This window comes from Bos grunniens, chromosome 10 (genome assembly GCF_055505025.1).
Source record: "Bos grunniens cultivar Pamir isolate PY7600 chromosome 10, Bosgru_T2T1.0, whole genome shotgun sequence".
NCBI lineage: Eukaryota > Metazoa > Chordata > Mammalia > Artiodactyla > Bovidae > Bos > Bos grunniens.
The window spans coordinates 92,384,493-92,399,305 of NC_141174.1; the positions used below are offsets into that span (position 1 = coordinate 92,384,493).

Here is a 14,813-nt window from a genome sequence, read left to right on the forward strand (position 1 = left end):
TTTGACTCACATAACAAACTGACTCACAGAACAAACCACTTGAAGAACTTTTAAGCACCAGAGGTGAAGGTAGTTGTTGCAGAGTACATCATGTGAAATGCCAGGCTGGATGAATCACAAGCTGGAATCAAGATTCAATAGGAGAAGTATCAGCAATCTCAGATAATGCAGATGATACCACTCTAATGGCAGAAAGTGAAGAAGAACTGAAGAGCCTCTTGAGGAGGGTCAAAGAGGAGAGTGAAACAGCTGGCTTGAAATTCATCATTCAAAAACTGAGATCATGGCATCTGGTCCCGTCACTTCATGGAAAATAGAAGGGGAAGAAGTGGAAACAGTGGCATATTTTATTTTCTTGGATTCCAAAATCACTGTGGACTGTTACTGCAGCCACAAAATTAAAAGACACTTGCTCCTTGGAAGAAAAGCTATCACAAAACTAGACAGTGTATTAAAAGGCAGAGCCATCACTCTGCTGACAAAGGTCCACATAGTCAAAGCTATGGTTTTTCCAGTGGTCACATATGGATGTGAACGTTGGACCATAAAGAAGGCTGAGTGCTGAAGAATTGATGCTTTCAAATTGTGCTGCTGGAGAAGACTCTTGAGAGCCCTCGAACTGCAAGGAGATCAAACCAATCAAGCCTAAAGGAAATCAACTTTGAATATTCATTGGAAGGACTGATGCTGAAACTGAAGCTCCAATACTTTTTCACTTTGATGTGAAGAGCCAACTTATTGGAGAAGCCCCTAATGCTGGAAAGGATTGAGGGCAGGAGGAGAAGGGGATGACAGAGGATGAGATGGTTGGATGGCATCATCGACTCAATGGACATGAGTTTGAGCAAATTCTGGGAGACAGTGGAGAATAGGAAAGCCTGTGTGCTGCAATCCATGGATCACAAGGAGTCAGATATGACTTAGTGACTGAACAACAACAAAGTTGTTGCTAATTAAACTTAAATCCAACCTATTCACTAAAAGTATACCTGAAGAGATTGCATTTTAGAAAACAGTTTGATAATCAAATATCTGGGAAAGCTTGGGATTTTCCCCATTAGCACAAGTGATTAAATTTGCTAAGTAAATATTCATTGTCATCAAAGTACAAAGATGGCATATTAGCATGAGGAATAAAATGGGTCATTAGAGGTAGAATGAAATTTTAAACTGATCTTTGTGAATTATAAAACAAGACAAAAACAAATAGAGTTCAGTGGAAATGAATGGCAGACCACGAAACAGGGCAGAAAAGAAAGCCTCAAAGTGACAAATCAATGCTTCCACCATAAATGCTTTTCTTGCCAGTCCTGTTCAGATTCTGGAACATGAATTGGAGAACAAGTAAGTCTTCTCCAAATGCAGACCAGAGAAATGATTAGTTTTCTTTTTTCTTTTTTTTTTTTTTTCGGGTATAGTAATGAATTTACTTTCCTCTTTGTAAATCTTGAGTAAAACAGAACATAAAAGAAAAAACTTATACTAAACTGATAATAGCTAGCATTCAGTGACTTTTATTGCCAGACATTATTACTTATTTCATAGAGTTACTGCAAGAATTAAATGATTTGATATACATAGAATACCTGCCACCATAGTTTATGATTTACAGTAGTAAGTGCTTCTAAGTATTAGCTGTTATTATCTTCCAATATTGATAGTGTTGACAATAGACCACACACTGTGCTAAGCAGATTGCTGTTGTTCTCCTAATTTCACTGATGATAAACCGAGCCAAGGGGGGTTAAGAAAGTTGCCCAAGATTTCACAATGGCATTTATTGTGCACCCACTATGCGCTAGACACACTGCCGATAAACATTTTCGATGCGTCATCACATCTAGGCCATACAACTGCTCTGTGAAATAAATTATATTTTCCTGGTTTTACAAATGAGGAGATGCCTAAGGTCACATAGCCAGTGAGTGATGGAGCAGATATCTGAACGCGAGCAATCTGGTTCCCAGAGTGTGTGCTCAGGACTGCTGTGCACGATGATCTGGGAGAGAGATATCAGGGACTCACTTCCATCGCCAGGCCCCTTCCTTTTGTCCTATGACCATTCCCAGCAGTGCTCTCCTGCAGTGTTAGAAGGTTGCCTCTTGCTAGGCCCCGATCTGCAGCCGCAATTAATCCATTCTACTCAGAAGTTACAGAGAGAGAGACCCAGACAACCCCTCTTGGCTATGCACCGATGTTGGGGCACCTGGCAACCTGGCTAGTTTTCTGTAGGAATGGAAACTTTTGTTTTAAGATTTTTTTTTTTTAATGTAGACCATTTTTAAAGTGTTGATTGAATTTAATACAACATTGCTTCTGTTTTCTGTTTTGGTGTTTGGCTGCAAGGCATATGGAATCTTAGCTCCCCCATAAGGGATTGAACCTGCGTTGGAAGGCTAAGTCTTAACCACTAGACTGCCAGGGAAGTCCCAGAAACTTTTGCTACGAACTTTCCATTTCTTATTTTCAAGTCAGCTACTAACATAACTTAATATAATATTTTATTTAAGTCTTGTATAGTTAGAAGTCTCAAAGGTTATACACCAAGATGTTAACAGCAGCTAATAAATGTACAGGTGATTTTAATTTTCCTGTTCATAGATTTTTGTGTTTTCCAAGTTATATAAATTACGTAGTCAGAAAATATATATTTTATAAAAATACAATCGAAGACTAGATGGTTGTTTCTCAAGAGTCAGGAGGATGGGTTGTACAGCCAAGAGAGCAAGATCTCCTTCTGTGAACCCCAGGCAGCATCCCCAGTGATCCAGGCAGCCCCCAGTCCTTTCCCAGTTCGGTGACTCTGCCATCTGTGATGATTAGTGTCTTTCAAAGTATCTTAGCCACAAGCTCTTTTTTTCAAACAAAAATATAGAGAAACACAATCTATTTAGCAAATATATATTATGGATTCTTCTTTAAGGATTAAACTGTGCTGATAGAAATGGAGTTAGAACCCTAGATCCTCACCCGTTAACCCACCATCCCATCTGAAAGCAACTCCCATAGTGCGTCTGGAACCCCTCTGGCTCTGGAACACATACTTCTCCGCTGAACCTGTTGGTCCACCTCATTCTGGAAACTTGAACTCCAGAGGTTGCTCAGAGATGGAGCTCTGTCCGCTTACTATATATTAAGCAAGATAGTGATTTTCTTCATGTGCTCTAAATTTTTCTGCTGGTCTCCTTCTTTACACCCAAAATCAATACACAAGACTAATCCACCTTATAATTGAGTATTCCTGTCTGACCGGAATGATTTATCATCTCAGAGGTGGCTTTCAGCTCGGAAGGGAAAGAGAAAGGTGTGTTTGTTTACACTTCTCTCTGAACTCCCTCGTTCCTACCCAGAGGTTAACAAATGCAATGCCCTTTTCTTACCCATCAAGCGGATGGGTAGAATGGTCGGCACTTTTGCGTCGTGGCCTGAGCCTTCTGCCCTCTCAGCTCCTGTGCTGCCCTGTTGCACTGGTCTCCTTCCACATGTTCTTGTCTTCTTCTCGGCCTCATTGCTGACAGTTTTCCTTCGGCACTAGTTTCTGTCTGTGGGCTTCTGCTGTCCTCTTGCTTCGCTCTCTAGGCAGCTCATCCATTTCCAGGGTTCAGTGATCACTGCATTCCGGATAGTGCTTGAGTCAATATATGCCTTCAGTCTCTCTTACAGGGTCCAGTGTCTTTGCTCCGTGTGTAGTCGATATCTCTCCCTTGGGTTCACATTAATTTTTCAAAGTCAACATGCCTAACTCTAGATCATGTTATCACCACTGTTTCCTGCTCTAAAATCTCTAATCTGCCAATGTCAATATTTTCTTTATCACCAAATTTAAAACCTTGGAATTTTATCTTTTATACTCTATAGTCACCAAAAATCTTTTTATTTTACCTTCAAAACTTCTCTGAGATGTGTCTTTGCTCATCACTCCATGTCATAGAATTTAAGAACACAATGCTTTCTTGTCACTTAGTTGTTAATAAATAAATATTTTCTGAATCTGGGCTTCCCTAGTGTCTCAGCTGGTAAAGAATTGACCTGCAAAGCAGGAGACCCGGGTTCGATCCCTGGGTCAGGAAGATCCCCTGGAGAAGGAAATGGCATCCCAGTGCTCTTACCTGGAGAATTCCATGGACAGAGGAGCCAGCAGGCCTACAGTCCATGGAATCGCAAAGAGTCAGATAGGACTGTGAGACTCACTTTCACTTTTACTTTTCAAATCTGGATCTAGTCCAACTATGTCAGAAAAATTGTGAAAGTCATTAGCATTCTAAGAAATCTCTGATTCTTGGCTTCTGTTTCAACCACGTATTTAATACACTGTCAATTTAATAATGAAGATACCAATTTAATAATTCAATACTTCCACATATATAGATACAAAAATCCTCAACAAATACTAGCAAGTAGAATTCAGCAACATATAAAGAGGGTTATACAACATGACCAAGTGGGTTCATCCCAGGAATGTAATGATAGTTTAATAGCTAAAATCGATTAATATAGTATATTGATAGACTAGAAGACAAAAAATATTTAGTAATCTCAGATGCAGAAAAGAACTTTTGGCAAATGTCATACTTTTTCTGGATAGAACACTCAAACTGTCAATAAAAGGAGACCTTACTCAATTTGATAGAGCATCTACAAAAAAAAAACCTATAGCTAGCATCCTACTGAATGGTGAAAGATTGAATATTTTACACTAAGATCAGGAATAAGACAAGGATGTTGGCTTTCACCATTTGTTTCAGCATTAAATAGAGATTCTAACAAGGCAATTGGGTAAGAAAAAGAAATAAGGTATTCAGATTGACACGGGAGAAGTAACACTATCCATATCTATAAATGACATGAGATTGTATTTAAAAAATCCCAAGGAGTCAACTACAAGACTACTAGAACTAATAAACAGGTTCTACAAGTTGCTGGATCATCGAAAAAGCAAGAGAGTTCCAGAAAAACATCTATTTCTGCTTTATTGACAATGCCAAAGCCTTTGACTGTGTGGATCACAATAAACTGTGGAAAATTCTGAAAGAGGTGGGAATACCAGACCACCTGACCTCCCTCTTGAGAAATGTGTATGCAGGTCAGGAAGCAACAGTTAGAACTGGACATGAAACAACAGACTGGTTCCAAATAGAAAAAGGAGTATGTCAAGGCTGCATATTGTCACCCTGTTTATTTAACTTATATGCAGAGTACATCATGAGAAACGCTGGGCTGGATGAAGCATGAGCTGGAATCAAGATTGCCGGGAGAAATATCAATAACCTCAGATATGCAGATGACACCACCCTTATGGCAGAAAGTGAAGAGGAACTAAAGAGCCTCTTGATGAAAGTGAAAGAGGAGAGTGAAAAAGTTGGCTTAAAGCTCAACATTCAGAACACTAAGGTCATAACATCTGGTCCCATCACTTCATGAGAAATAGATGGGGAAACAGTGGAAACAGTGTCAGACTTTATTTTTTGGGGTTCCAAAATCAGTGCAGATGGTGATTGCAGCCATGAAATCAAAAGACGCTTACTCCTTGGAAGGAAAGTTATGACCAACCTAGAGAGCATATTCAAAAGCAGAGACATTACTTTGCCAACAAAGGTCCATCTAGTCAAGGCTATGGTTTTTCCAGTGGTCATGTATGGATGTGAGAGTTGGATTTGAAGAAAGCTGAGTGCTGAAGAATTGATGCTTTTGAACTGTGGTGTTGGAGAAGACTCTTGAGAGTCCCTTGGACTGCAAGGAGATCCAACCAATCCATCCTAAAGGAGATCAGTCCTGGGAGTTCATTGGAAGGACTGATGCTGAAGCTGAAACTCCAATACTTTGGCCACCTCATGCAAAGAGTTGACTCATTGGAAAAGACTCTGATGCTGGGAGGGATTGGGGGCAGGAGGAGAAGGAGACGACAGAGGATGAGATGACTGGATGGCATCACCAACTCGATGGATGAGTTTGGGTGAACTCCGGGAGTTGGTGATGGACAGGGAGGCCTGGCGTGCTGTGATTCATGGGGTCGCAAAGAGTCGGACACGACTGAGCCACTGAACTGAACTGAACTGAACTGCACAAGGTTGTGCAGTAGAAGAGCAATGTACACCCATCAGCTGCATTTCTGTACAGTAGCAATGAACAAATCAAACATGAAATTAAGAAAATAGTTCATTTGCAATAGCATTGAAAAGAATGAAACACTTAGAGTGAATTTAAGAAAAGAAGTACAAAAGCTATATTCTGAAAACTGTAAAGCACTTAAAGAAGACCTAAATAAATGAAAAGATATCCCATGTTCATGGATTAGAAGACAATATATTAAGATGGCAATAATCCCCAAATTGATTTATGAGTTTAATACACTTCCTAACAAAATTCCAGCTGACTCTTTGCCAGATTATTGATTAAACTGATCCTCAAATTCATAAAAAAAAAAATTTTCAAAGAACTCAGAGTAATCAAATCAATCTTGGAGAAAAAAACAAAAACATTGAACTACTCATACCTCCTGATTTCAAAACTTACTACAAATAATTACAATAATCAAGATACTGACTTAAGAATGTAGACATATAGATAAGTAGAATAGAATTGAGAGTCTGGAAATAAACTCTTACATATACAGTCAACTGATTTTCAACAAGAATGTCAAAAGCATTAATTAGGGAAGTAATAGTCTCTTCAACAAATGGTGCTGACGCAACGGATATCCACATGCGAAAGAATGAAACTGAACGCCTACCTCTCACCACATATAAATGTAATTCAAAGTGAATCAAAGGTCTAAACAGAAGTACTAAACTATAAACTCTTAAAAGAGAATATAAATGTAAATCTTCATGACCTTGGATGAAGCAGTGATTTCCTAGATATGACACCAAAGCATAAGCAGTACAGTAGAAATTAGATAAATTGGGATTCATTAAAATTTAAACCTTTTGTACCTCAAAAAACACCATCAAGAAAGTGAAAAAGACAATCCATAGAATGGGAGAAAATATTTGGACCTGATAAGGGACTTGTATCTGGAATATAAAAAGAACTCTTACAAGTAAATAATGAAAGGATCTGAATATACTTTTCCCCAAAAAAGAGGATATACAAGGGGCCAACAAACACATGAAAAGATGCTCAACTTTATTAGTCATCTGCTGCTGCTGCTGCTAAGTCGCTTCAGTCGTGTCCAACTCTGTGCGACCCCAGAGACGGCAGCCCACCAGGCTCCCCCGTCCCTGGGATTCTCCAGGCAAGAACACTGGAGTGGGTTGCCACTTCCTTCTCCAATGCATGAAAGTGAAAAGTGAAAGTGAAGTCGCTCAGTCATGTCTGACTCCTAGCGACCCCATGGACTGCAGCCCACCAGGCTCCTTCGTCCATTGGATTTGCCAGGCAAGAGTACTGGAGTGGGGGAGATGCAAATCCAAACCATAGTGAGATAAAACTTCATACCCAATGGGCTATAACAAAAGACAGGCAGTGGTAAGTGTTGACAAATATATGGACGAGTTGAAACCCTCATACACTACCAGAGGGACATAACATGGTGGATATGTTTTCAAGCAACCTCAGATCCTATAGTATTGTAGTATTTACTCTTGAAAAAAATCTGTGTATAAGTGGACCCATGCATTTCAAACCCATATTGTGAAAGGTCAACGCTAATAGCAAAAATAAATAAATAAGTAAAATAACCCAAATTCCTATTAAAGGGGAATGCATAAATAAAATGTGCTGTTTTATGTAACAAAATAGGAAATAATTAAAAGGAATAAACATACATATACATATATACATCATCTCTGAGCTCTAAAAAACACAGTAGTGGATAAAAAACGTCAAGTTGCAAAATAGATATAGCATAACACATACATGTACATTTCTAAAGTATAGAACTACCATGCGTTATTCCTTGACATATGTATCTGTTACTGTATCTTTAAATGGCTAAAAGATGCACTGAAATCGTGATGGCAGCAGCCACTTGGGTAATGGGTGAAGAGACTGGGATTGAAGATGGAGAAAAGGCATCTGACACTTCATCTTCATTGTACTACTTCTCTAATTAAAAGAAGCAGATATAACAAAATGTTAATATTTATTCATTCTGAGTGACAGCACACAGGGTGTTCATTATATTATTCTTTGTACTTTGCTTTTTGTTTAATTTCTCCCAGCGAATAAAACTTAAGGAGATAACAGCATCTTTCATCATTTAGTCTTAGACTTATTTATTGTTTAGGTATTTTATGTTCCTGTTTGCTTTAAAAGTAAATGTATATAAGTATAGCTGAGATAGCTACATTTCCTTCCTTTGTTTATATTCACAAAGCGTATTCCTTTTATTTAACATTCTTTGCTATCAAAATGTGGTTTTTATATACAAACTTGTGAGCAGTAGATTGTGAGTGCTCACAGTTCTACCACGGTCTGTATGTTAAGAATGTACTTCCTATGGTGTGTGTGTGTGTGTGTGTGTGTTTAGTCGTGTCCAACTCATCGCCACCCCTGGACCATAGCCCGCCAGGCTTCTCTGTCCATGGAATGTACAGTCAAGTGGACATCCTCACACACCTCGATCGCTAGAAGCATCCACTTGTATCGGAGCCAGCATAGCCACGAGCAAACAGAAACAAGAGGTCTAAAAGAGTTCCTCTTTGGTGCTGATGATTTGTTGGTGCTGACTGTTAAGACTGAAGGTCTGAAACCGCCGATGTTTATTGGCTCCGTCTGCAGTACGCCTCTCCGGGGTCATTGCCACAGTTCTGACAAGAGGATGGGACTCTGCCTTTTCCACCAGTAACAGAGCTTCCCTCACTAAACTGCGCACAGCACAGAAGTCCCGCGCAGGCAGGGTGGAGGGCACTCTCACAGTCCTTTATCACACAAAGGTGAGGCTGGGCAGATGGTGGCGAGCGCGCCTTCACAGACATACCACCCACTGCAGCTCTTAGGCATCTGATGGGGAGTCTGGCAAACTTTGGAGTTACACCCCACATTTGAAAAGTAACAGATGAATGTGGACTTAAAGCAGACTAATAATTACACAGTTAAGTGCTAAGGTGAGGTGTTTAAACATGCACAGGTAAGAGAGGGGGCACCTCCATACCTTACCTTTGGGGATTCACCAGGGTCTTCAACTGGAGTGGAACTCAGGTCTCTCTCCTCCCCACAAGCAGGAGCAGGAGGATGTTATCTAAAAGAAGGAACTGGGCATGCTCAATCTGGACCCTTTTGTCTGTCTAATTTTGGAGCCAGCCTGTCCCTGGGATATATGTCAATACACAAGGGTCAGTTATTAGCACGGCCTCCCTGCCACAGATCTAAAGCTATGTTCTTTTCAACCAGCTTTATCACTAACAAAGGCCATATGTTTAGCCCCATCCGTCTGGCCTCTTACCCGTCAATTGGTTCCAAACTCAAGAGGGAAAGAGGGAGCAGGTACCATCAAGTGTCCCCCCCCGACAACCTGATGATCAATTAATGTAAAACCTCAAGAGTATAAATTAATATAACCCACGATATCAATGGGGTGCAGTACAGGTGGCGCAGTGATAAAGAATCCGCCTGCCAATGCAGGAGACACTGGTTCGATCCCTGGGTCGGGAAGATCCCCTGGAGAAGGTAATACCAACCCCCTCCAGTATTCTTGCCTGGAGAATCCCATGGACAGAGGAGCCTGATGGGCTACAGTCCATGGGGTCACAAGGAGTCTGACATGATTGAGCACACATGACCACATGACATCAACCAATAATATGTATATACACCAGAATGATCTTATCTGAATAGTTAACTGAGCATTGCTCACTTACTTTTAGATTTCATAAGTGGGGTTAAAAAAATAAATGTACGATTTATTATGGCATGCTTGAATAACTTGAGACAGACTCCATTAAGATGTACATTTTATAATGTATCATATATCTACATAGGTATACAAGTGTACACAGATTTATTTAACTCAATCATGCAATAGCAAAAACAAAAGGTACCATAAAAAAGAAACCCTGCATGCTGTCACAGTACACAGGTCTGCAAATGGCCATCTGTACATTGGCAGAACACAGTGGTTTTAAGGTTGAATTAATGTTCTAATCTCTTTGGGATTTCCTTTATATTTGTGGTGTTTTATGACTGATGTTCCATGTAACTTGAGCTCTCTGTTTATATTTAATAGAAGATTCATTCCTGTGGCAGGATACACATTTACGCTCCAGTGTTGAATAAAAGCTACTGTTCTGCAGGAGGGATATAAAACGTTGATTTATAATGACACGTTCCAATAACAGTGATCTAATTCTTCCAAACCCTCTCCCCAGGTCCTGGGAACAGCATGTCTCTGGCCAAGGATGAGTCTTCCCTTCTGGAATATTCAGCCTTCAACATATCTATCCATGCTGCTATTAGACACCAGAACTGGAAACTGCTCACAGGCTACCCAGGTAGAAGGCTTAGCATCTCCCACCAGAACAGCTGGGAGATTTTCCAAAGAATAGCTGCCTTTCGCAGAACACCATCTCTGGACTGCTGAATGAGAGGGAGGGGTGTAATCTCGTCCTACATTTTTAAAAATTAGGAACTAACTGTTGAGGTGGTGGTGGGGCAGGCGGAGGCTTCCTAGGTGGCACTGGTGGCAAAGAACCCGCCTGCCAATGCAGAAGATGTAAGAGACATGGATTCAGTCCCTGGGTTGGGAAGATCTCCTGGAGGAGGGCATGGCAACCCACTCCAGTATTCTTGCCTGGAGAATCCCATGGACAGAGAAGCCTAGTGGGCTATATGGGATCACAAAGAGTCAGACACAACTGAAGCGACTGAGCACACATGCATGTAGAGGCGGGGGGAGGGTGAGAGGAAGAAACACAGCTCTAGGGCTTCGTGGAAAATAAGGATTTCAGATACACATGGCCGGCAAGCACAATACGTCTAGCTGCCAAAGACAGTCTCTGAAAGGGACATCTTCAACCAAGGGTATAGTAGGGAAAAGGGGTTGCTTCCCCTGAGCACATTCTTTAGAGGTGACATCTTTTAAATATTTTTATGGTGTGTGGTTTGACGGTTAAGACTGTGATGCAATTAAGCAGTGTTTATAATGAGGCCCTTTTTGATGTTTGCAGCAAGACAGTCCTTCATTGTTTGTGACTGTCCCGTATTTGTAAGACATTTTAGCATCCCTGGCCCGTGACTACTAAATGACAGTTGTACACACCCGAAGCACCGCCCCCAAGTTCACTGTGACAACTAAAAATAACCCCGCTACACACACACATATACACACACACGCGTGCACACACACACAGATATACACACATGCACACACACATACACACACGTGTGCACACACACAGAAATATACACACACATGCACACACATATACACTTGTGCACACATACACACTTGTGCATGCACACACACACACATGCACACACACGCATGCACACACATGCGTGCTCTTTCCTGGAAGCCCCAGCCCCACTGTGAAGCAGTGAGACATGTTTAGTTAAAGCCCCAGAAGTCAGAGTCTGAGAAAGATCTAGACGTAGCATCAAGGGCCACGTTTTTTTTTAATATGTCCACAACCCAGCTCAACCTTATCCCCTAGACTCCGTCCTTGAAGATAGATCCTACCTACAATGCTTCTCCTTAAATAAACTGTTGTATTTCTTTGCCAGGCTGTGGTCACTGGTTTCCCCCACCATCTCAGTATAATGTTTCCGTGATACCCTCATCGGACCCACCAGCCAAGACCCTCTGGCTCTTTGACATTGACCAGGACCCCGAGGAAAGGCATGACCTGTCAAGAGAATATCCCCACATCGTCAAGAAGCTCCTTTCCCGTCTGCAGTTCTACCAGAAACACTCCGTGCCTGTGTACTTTCCGGCACAAGACCCCCGCTGTGATCCCAAGGCCACTGGGGCCTGGGGCCCTTGGATGTAGGATTTCCGGCAGCCTGGAGGGCAGCCTGAAAGCCTCTCTGTTTGCAAGCTGGACTCCAGGCCTTTACTCGTGTGATTCTTGTCTGTCTGTTCTCCCAGCCTGGGTTCTCTGGGCCCTGCTCTTGCTCCTAAACCACGCTGAGTTGTCTAATTTCAACCCTTAGTGCAATTGAGGTGCTGATAAAATCTGAACACTGATGCTGTTGGCTGGGGTATGTGTCCAGAGGAGAGGGTGACTGGGTTCACCCTCCCTTGCCTGATTATCTGCGGGATTGCTGGGAATTTGACTTAAAAGAGGAAGTTACCGAGTCTTGGAGGCTGGAGCAGCTGGTTCTTTTTGCCTCACAAGTCAGATGTTAGATTTCCCTCTGCAATAGCCGGGTTTTATTGGAGTGACTCACGTTTCTTGTAACAAATGAAAGGGTTAGTCAGTCGCTAATGGTTCTGTTGGCCACGGGTTCTCCCTGCCTGAGAGATCCTGCTCAGGCGTGCCCCGTGAGTAACCCGCCTTGGTTCCCCCCTTGCTCACGCATCTCATCACTCACCTCATCACTCATCCTGTCATGGAGCATAAGGCTCGTTTCATTATTAACATGAGTTTGGCAATACGCCTATTCCTTAGTTTGGGGCTTTACGATTAAGAAATGTGTTTTTATCCCCCAGTTTTTCCCAACCGTTGCTCATCTTGTCTGGACTGCCAGCTACCCCCACACCCTCTGTGGTTCTTTTTCTGCCCTTTCTTCTGATTCAGGCTTCCTGCGCCTGGGAAGGCTGCTTTGCTTCTCCACTCTGAGCACCACTGGTCTGTGATACACTGCTGAGGCCTGCCTCCCTTCTGTCCCTGGCCCTGAAGCTAGAGCGCTACCCAGAGAGACGGCGAGTCTAGCTCTGTGGGCACGTTCATGGCAGCACTCGGGTCTCTGTCATCTGCTTGGAGATGTTTTTTTCTAGTTGCATGGAGTTTATTCTCATGATTGTGGCTAAGTGTCAAAACATATTTAGTTGCACTGCTCTTCCCTAGAAGTGAGGAGAAACCTTGGGAAAGGATAATACTGTCCTGAGGTGATGCAAGTAGTAGGCAGTTTGAAAAAGGATATGGCCTGCATGTGGGTACTGGACCTCGATAACACAGAAGAAGGCGTACCCATGGTTCTCTATTTTCTGTTTTACTGCTTGTATTGAGGTTGGGGGAAGAGGATACACAGTTTGATCTTCCAGCTCTTTCTCAGCCCCACCAATGTCCTACTAACATGAACCAGTCCAGATGAGCTTCAAAGAGTGTCAAACTCAGGAAAATATGGCCAAAATCTACATACCCTTTTTTTTGCATTAACTCCACTGTTTCATTCAATGCTTATCTCCAATGCCTGGATCAATGCCTGCTGTGTGGAAGGCACTGAGTACACCTTTCTAAAAAATAAGTGAGTGAATGAATAAGTGAGCAAGTCTCACATCAGGGAAGATGCTAGTTTAATGAGCTGAGTCCTGGGCTGAATATAAATATCTTCCAACCGTCACTTTTCTGTTCTCAGGCTGCCCTCCTGGGGCAGGAGCACAGCGCACATATCTGGGTGGTCTAGGACACCATAGTGAAGTTGTGATGTCTTCCAGAGGGAGAAGGGCAAGAAATATGCCCTCTGCAGGGACTCTTCTGCCAATAATCCTTAGTTCTCGTCTGCAGAGGACACTGGAAGCTAAAACCACCGAATAATACAATATAGGTCATGGCACAGCTGTCCTTCAGTTCAGCAGCAATATCCTCTGGTGACAACTGGTTTGTGTTAAAATACGATGAATGGAAAGAAACAGTGCTAGAACTAATGACCCCTGTTACCAGCCTGTATCCCACGCCTGGGCTGGCAGGCAGCTGGCCAAAATGCTTCTAACTCACTCCCAAGCCTGTGGCAGATATTATGAATAACTGAGCCCAGTGTTCCTTCTGGAGCCTTCTAACCCCGGGGTGGAAGCACTGTTGATACTCTAAGATTGGAGGCCATCACTACATAATAGCTGTTCTCTCCCCCTGCTGTGCTCCCAACAGCTGCTCCCAATCCTAGGTCCTTGATTGCTGGGTACCGTGCAGATGTTCTGCACGCGATGGACTCAAAAGGAATCTTAAAGACCAATTTTTTGGTAAAACTTTTACTTGAGATCTTACGTTATCCATAGTAGAACGTCATTGGGTTTTCTCATTCTGTACAGGAATGTAAACAGATTCATAGGTTGTCACTTGAAGTATTAACGGTGTTTCTTTCTGATTTGGTTTACCTATGGTTTTGTTTATTCCATTTTCTTTTTACTACCTGATTACTCCAGATGTAGGGGACAAAAAATTAAATTTATCTTTGGAAATGTGTCAGCCATGAGTATGGGATTTCCATTTGGGAGATGAAAAGGTTCTGGAACCAGATAGTGGTGATGGTTGTACAACATCATGAATGCACTTAATGCCTCTGAATTGTACTTTAAACGGTTCGAATGATAAATTTTAAGTTGTATAGTTTTTAACCACAATTCCAAAACTGTGTTGGCCTGTTTTGTATCATGTGAATTTTAACTGAAAAAAACTATTAAATAAATATAACAAAAAATATCAGAGCTGAAAAAAAATGTGTCCATCATTGCCTCCAAAGACACACAATATCCTATTTTATCCTACAAAATCGGAGGAAGGTCAGGAGAGGGTAGGAGTAAATATAAAGTGATAATAAGGGAATGTATTAGTTTTCTATTGCTGTATAATAAATTACCCCCAAATTTAACAGCTTAAAACAATGAAGATTTGTTATGTTAAACATTATATGAGAGTCAGAAGTTTAGGAGTGGTTTACCTAGGTGGTTCTGGCTCAGGGTCTCTCATGGAATTGTATTCAAGCAATTGTCCAGG

The 14,813-nt window shown here is 41.7% G+C and overlaps 1 protein-coding gene across 4 annotated transcripts in view; it reads left to right on the top strand.

Moving 5' to 3' along the window:
- Positions 1-14,264, top strand: part of ARSB (arylsulfatase B) — a 181,746-nt gene extending 167,482 nt beyond the window's left edge. For all 4 annotated transcript variants that reach the window (XR_015135495.1, XR_015135494.1, XM_086323125.1 and 1 more), the window contains 2 exons: positions 10,308-10,430; positions 11,662-14,264. Coding sequence is in view for 2 of the 4 variants with exons in the window: in XM_086323125.1 (XP_086179251.1) it covers positions 10,308-10,430; positions 11,662-11,927 (389 nt within the window). In the remaining 2 variants the exon portion in view is untranslated. The remainder of the gene's footprint in view (positions 1-10,307; positions 10,431-11,661) is intronic.
- Positions 14,265-14,813: the final 549 nt, after the last annotated feature.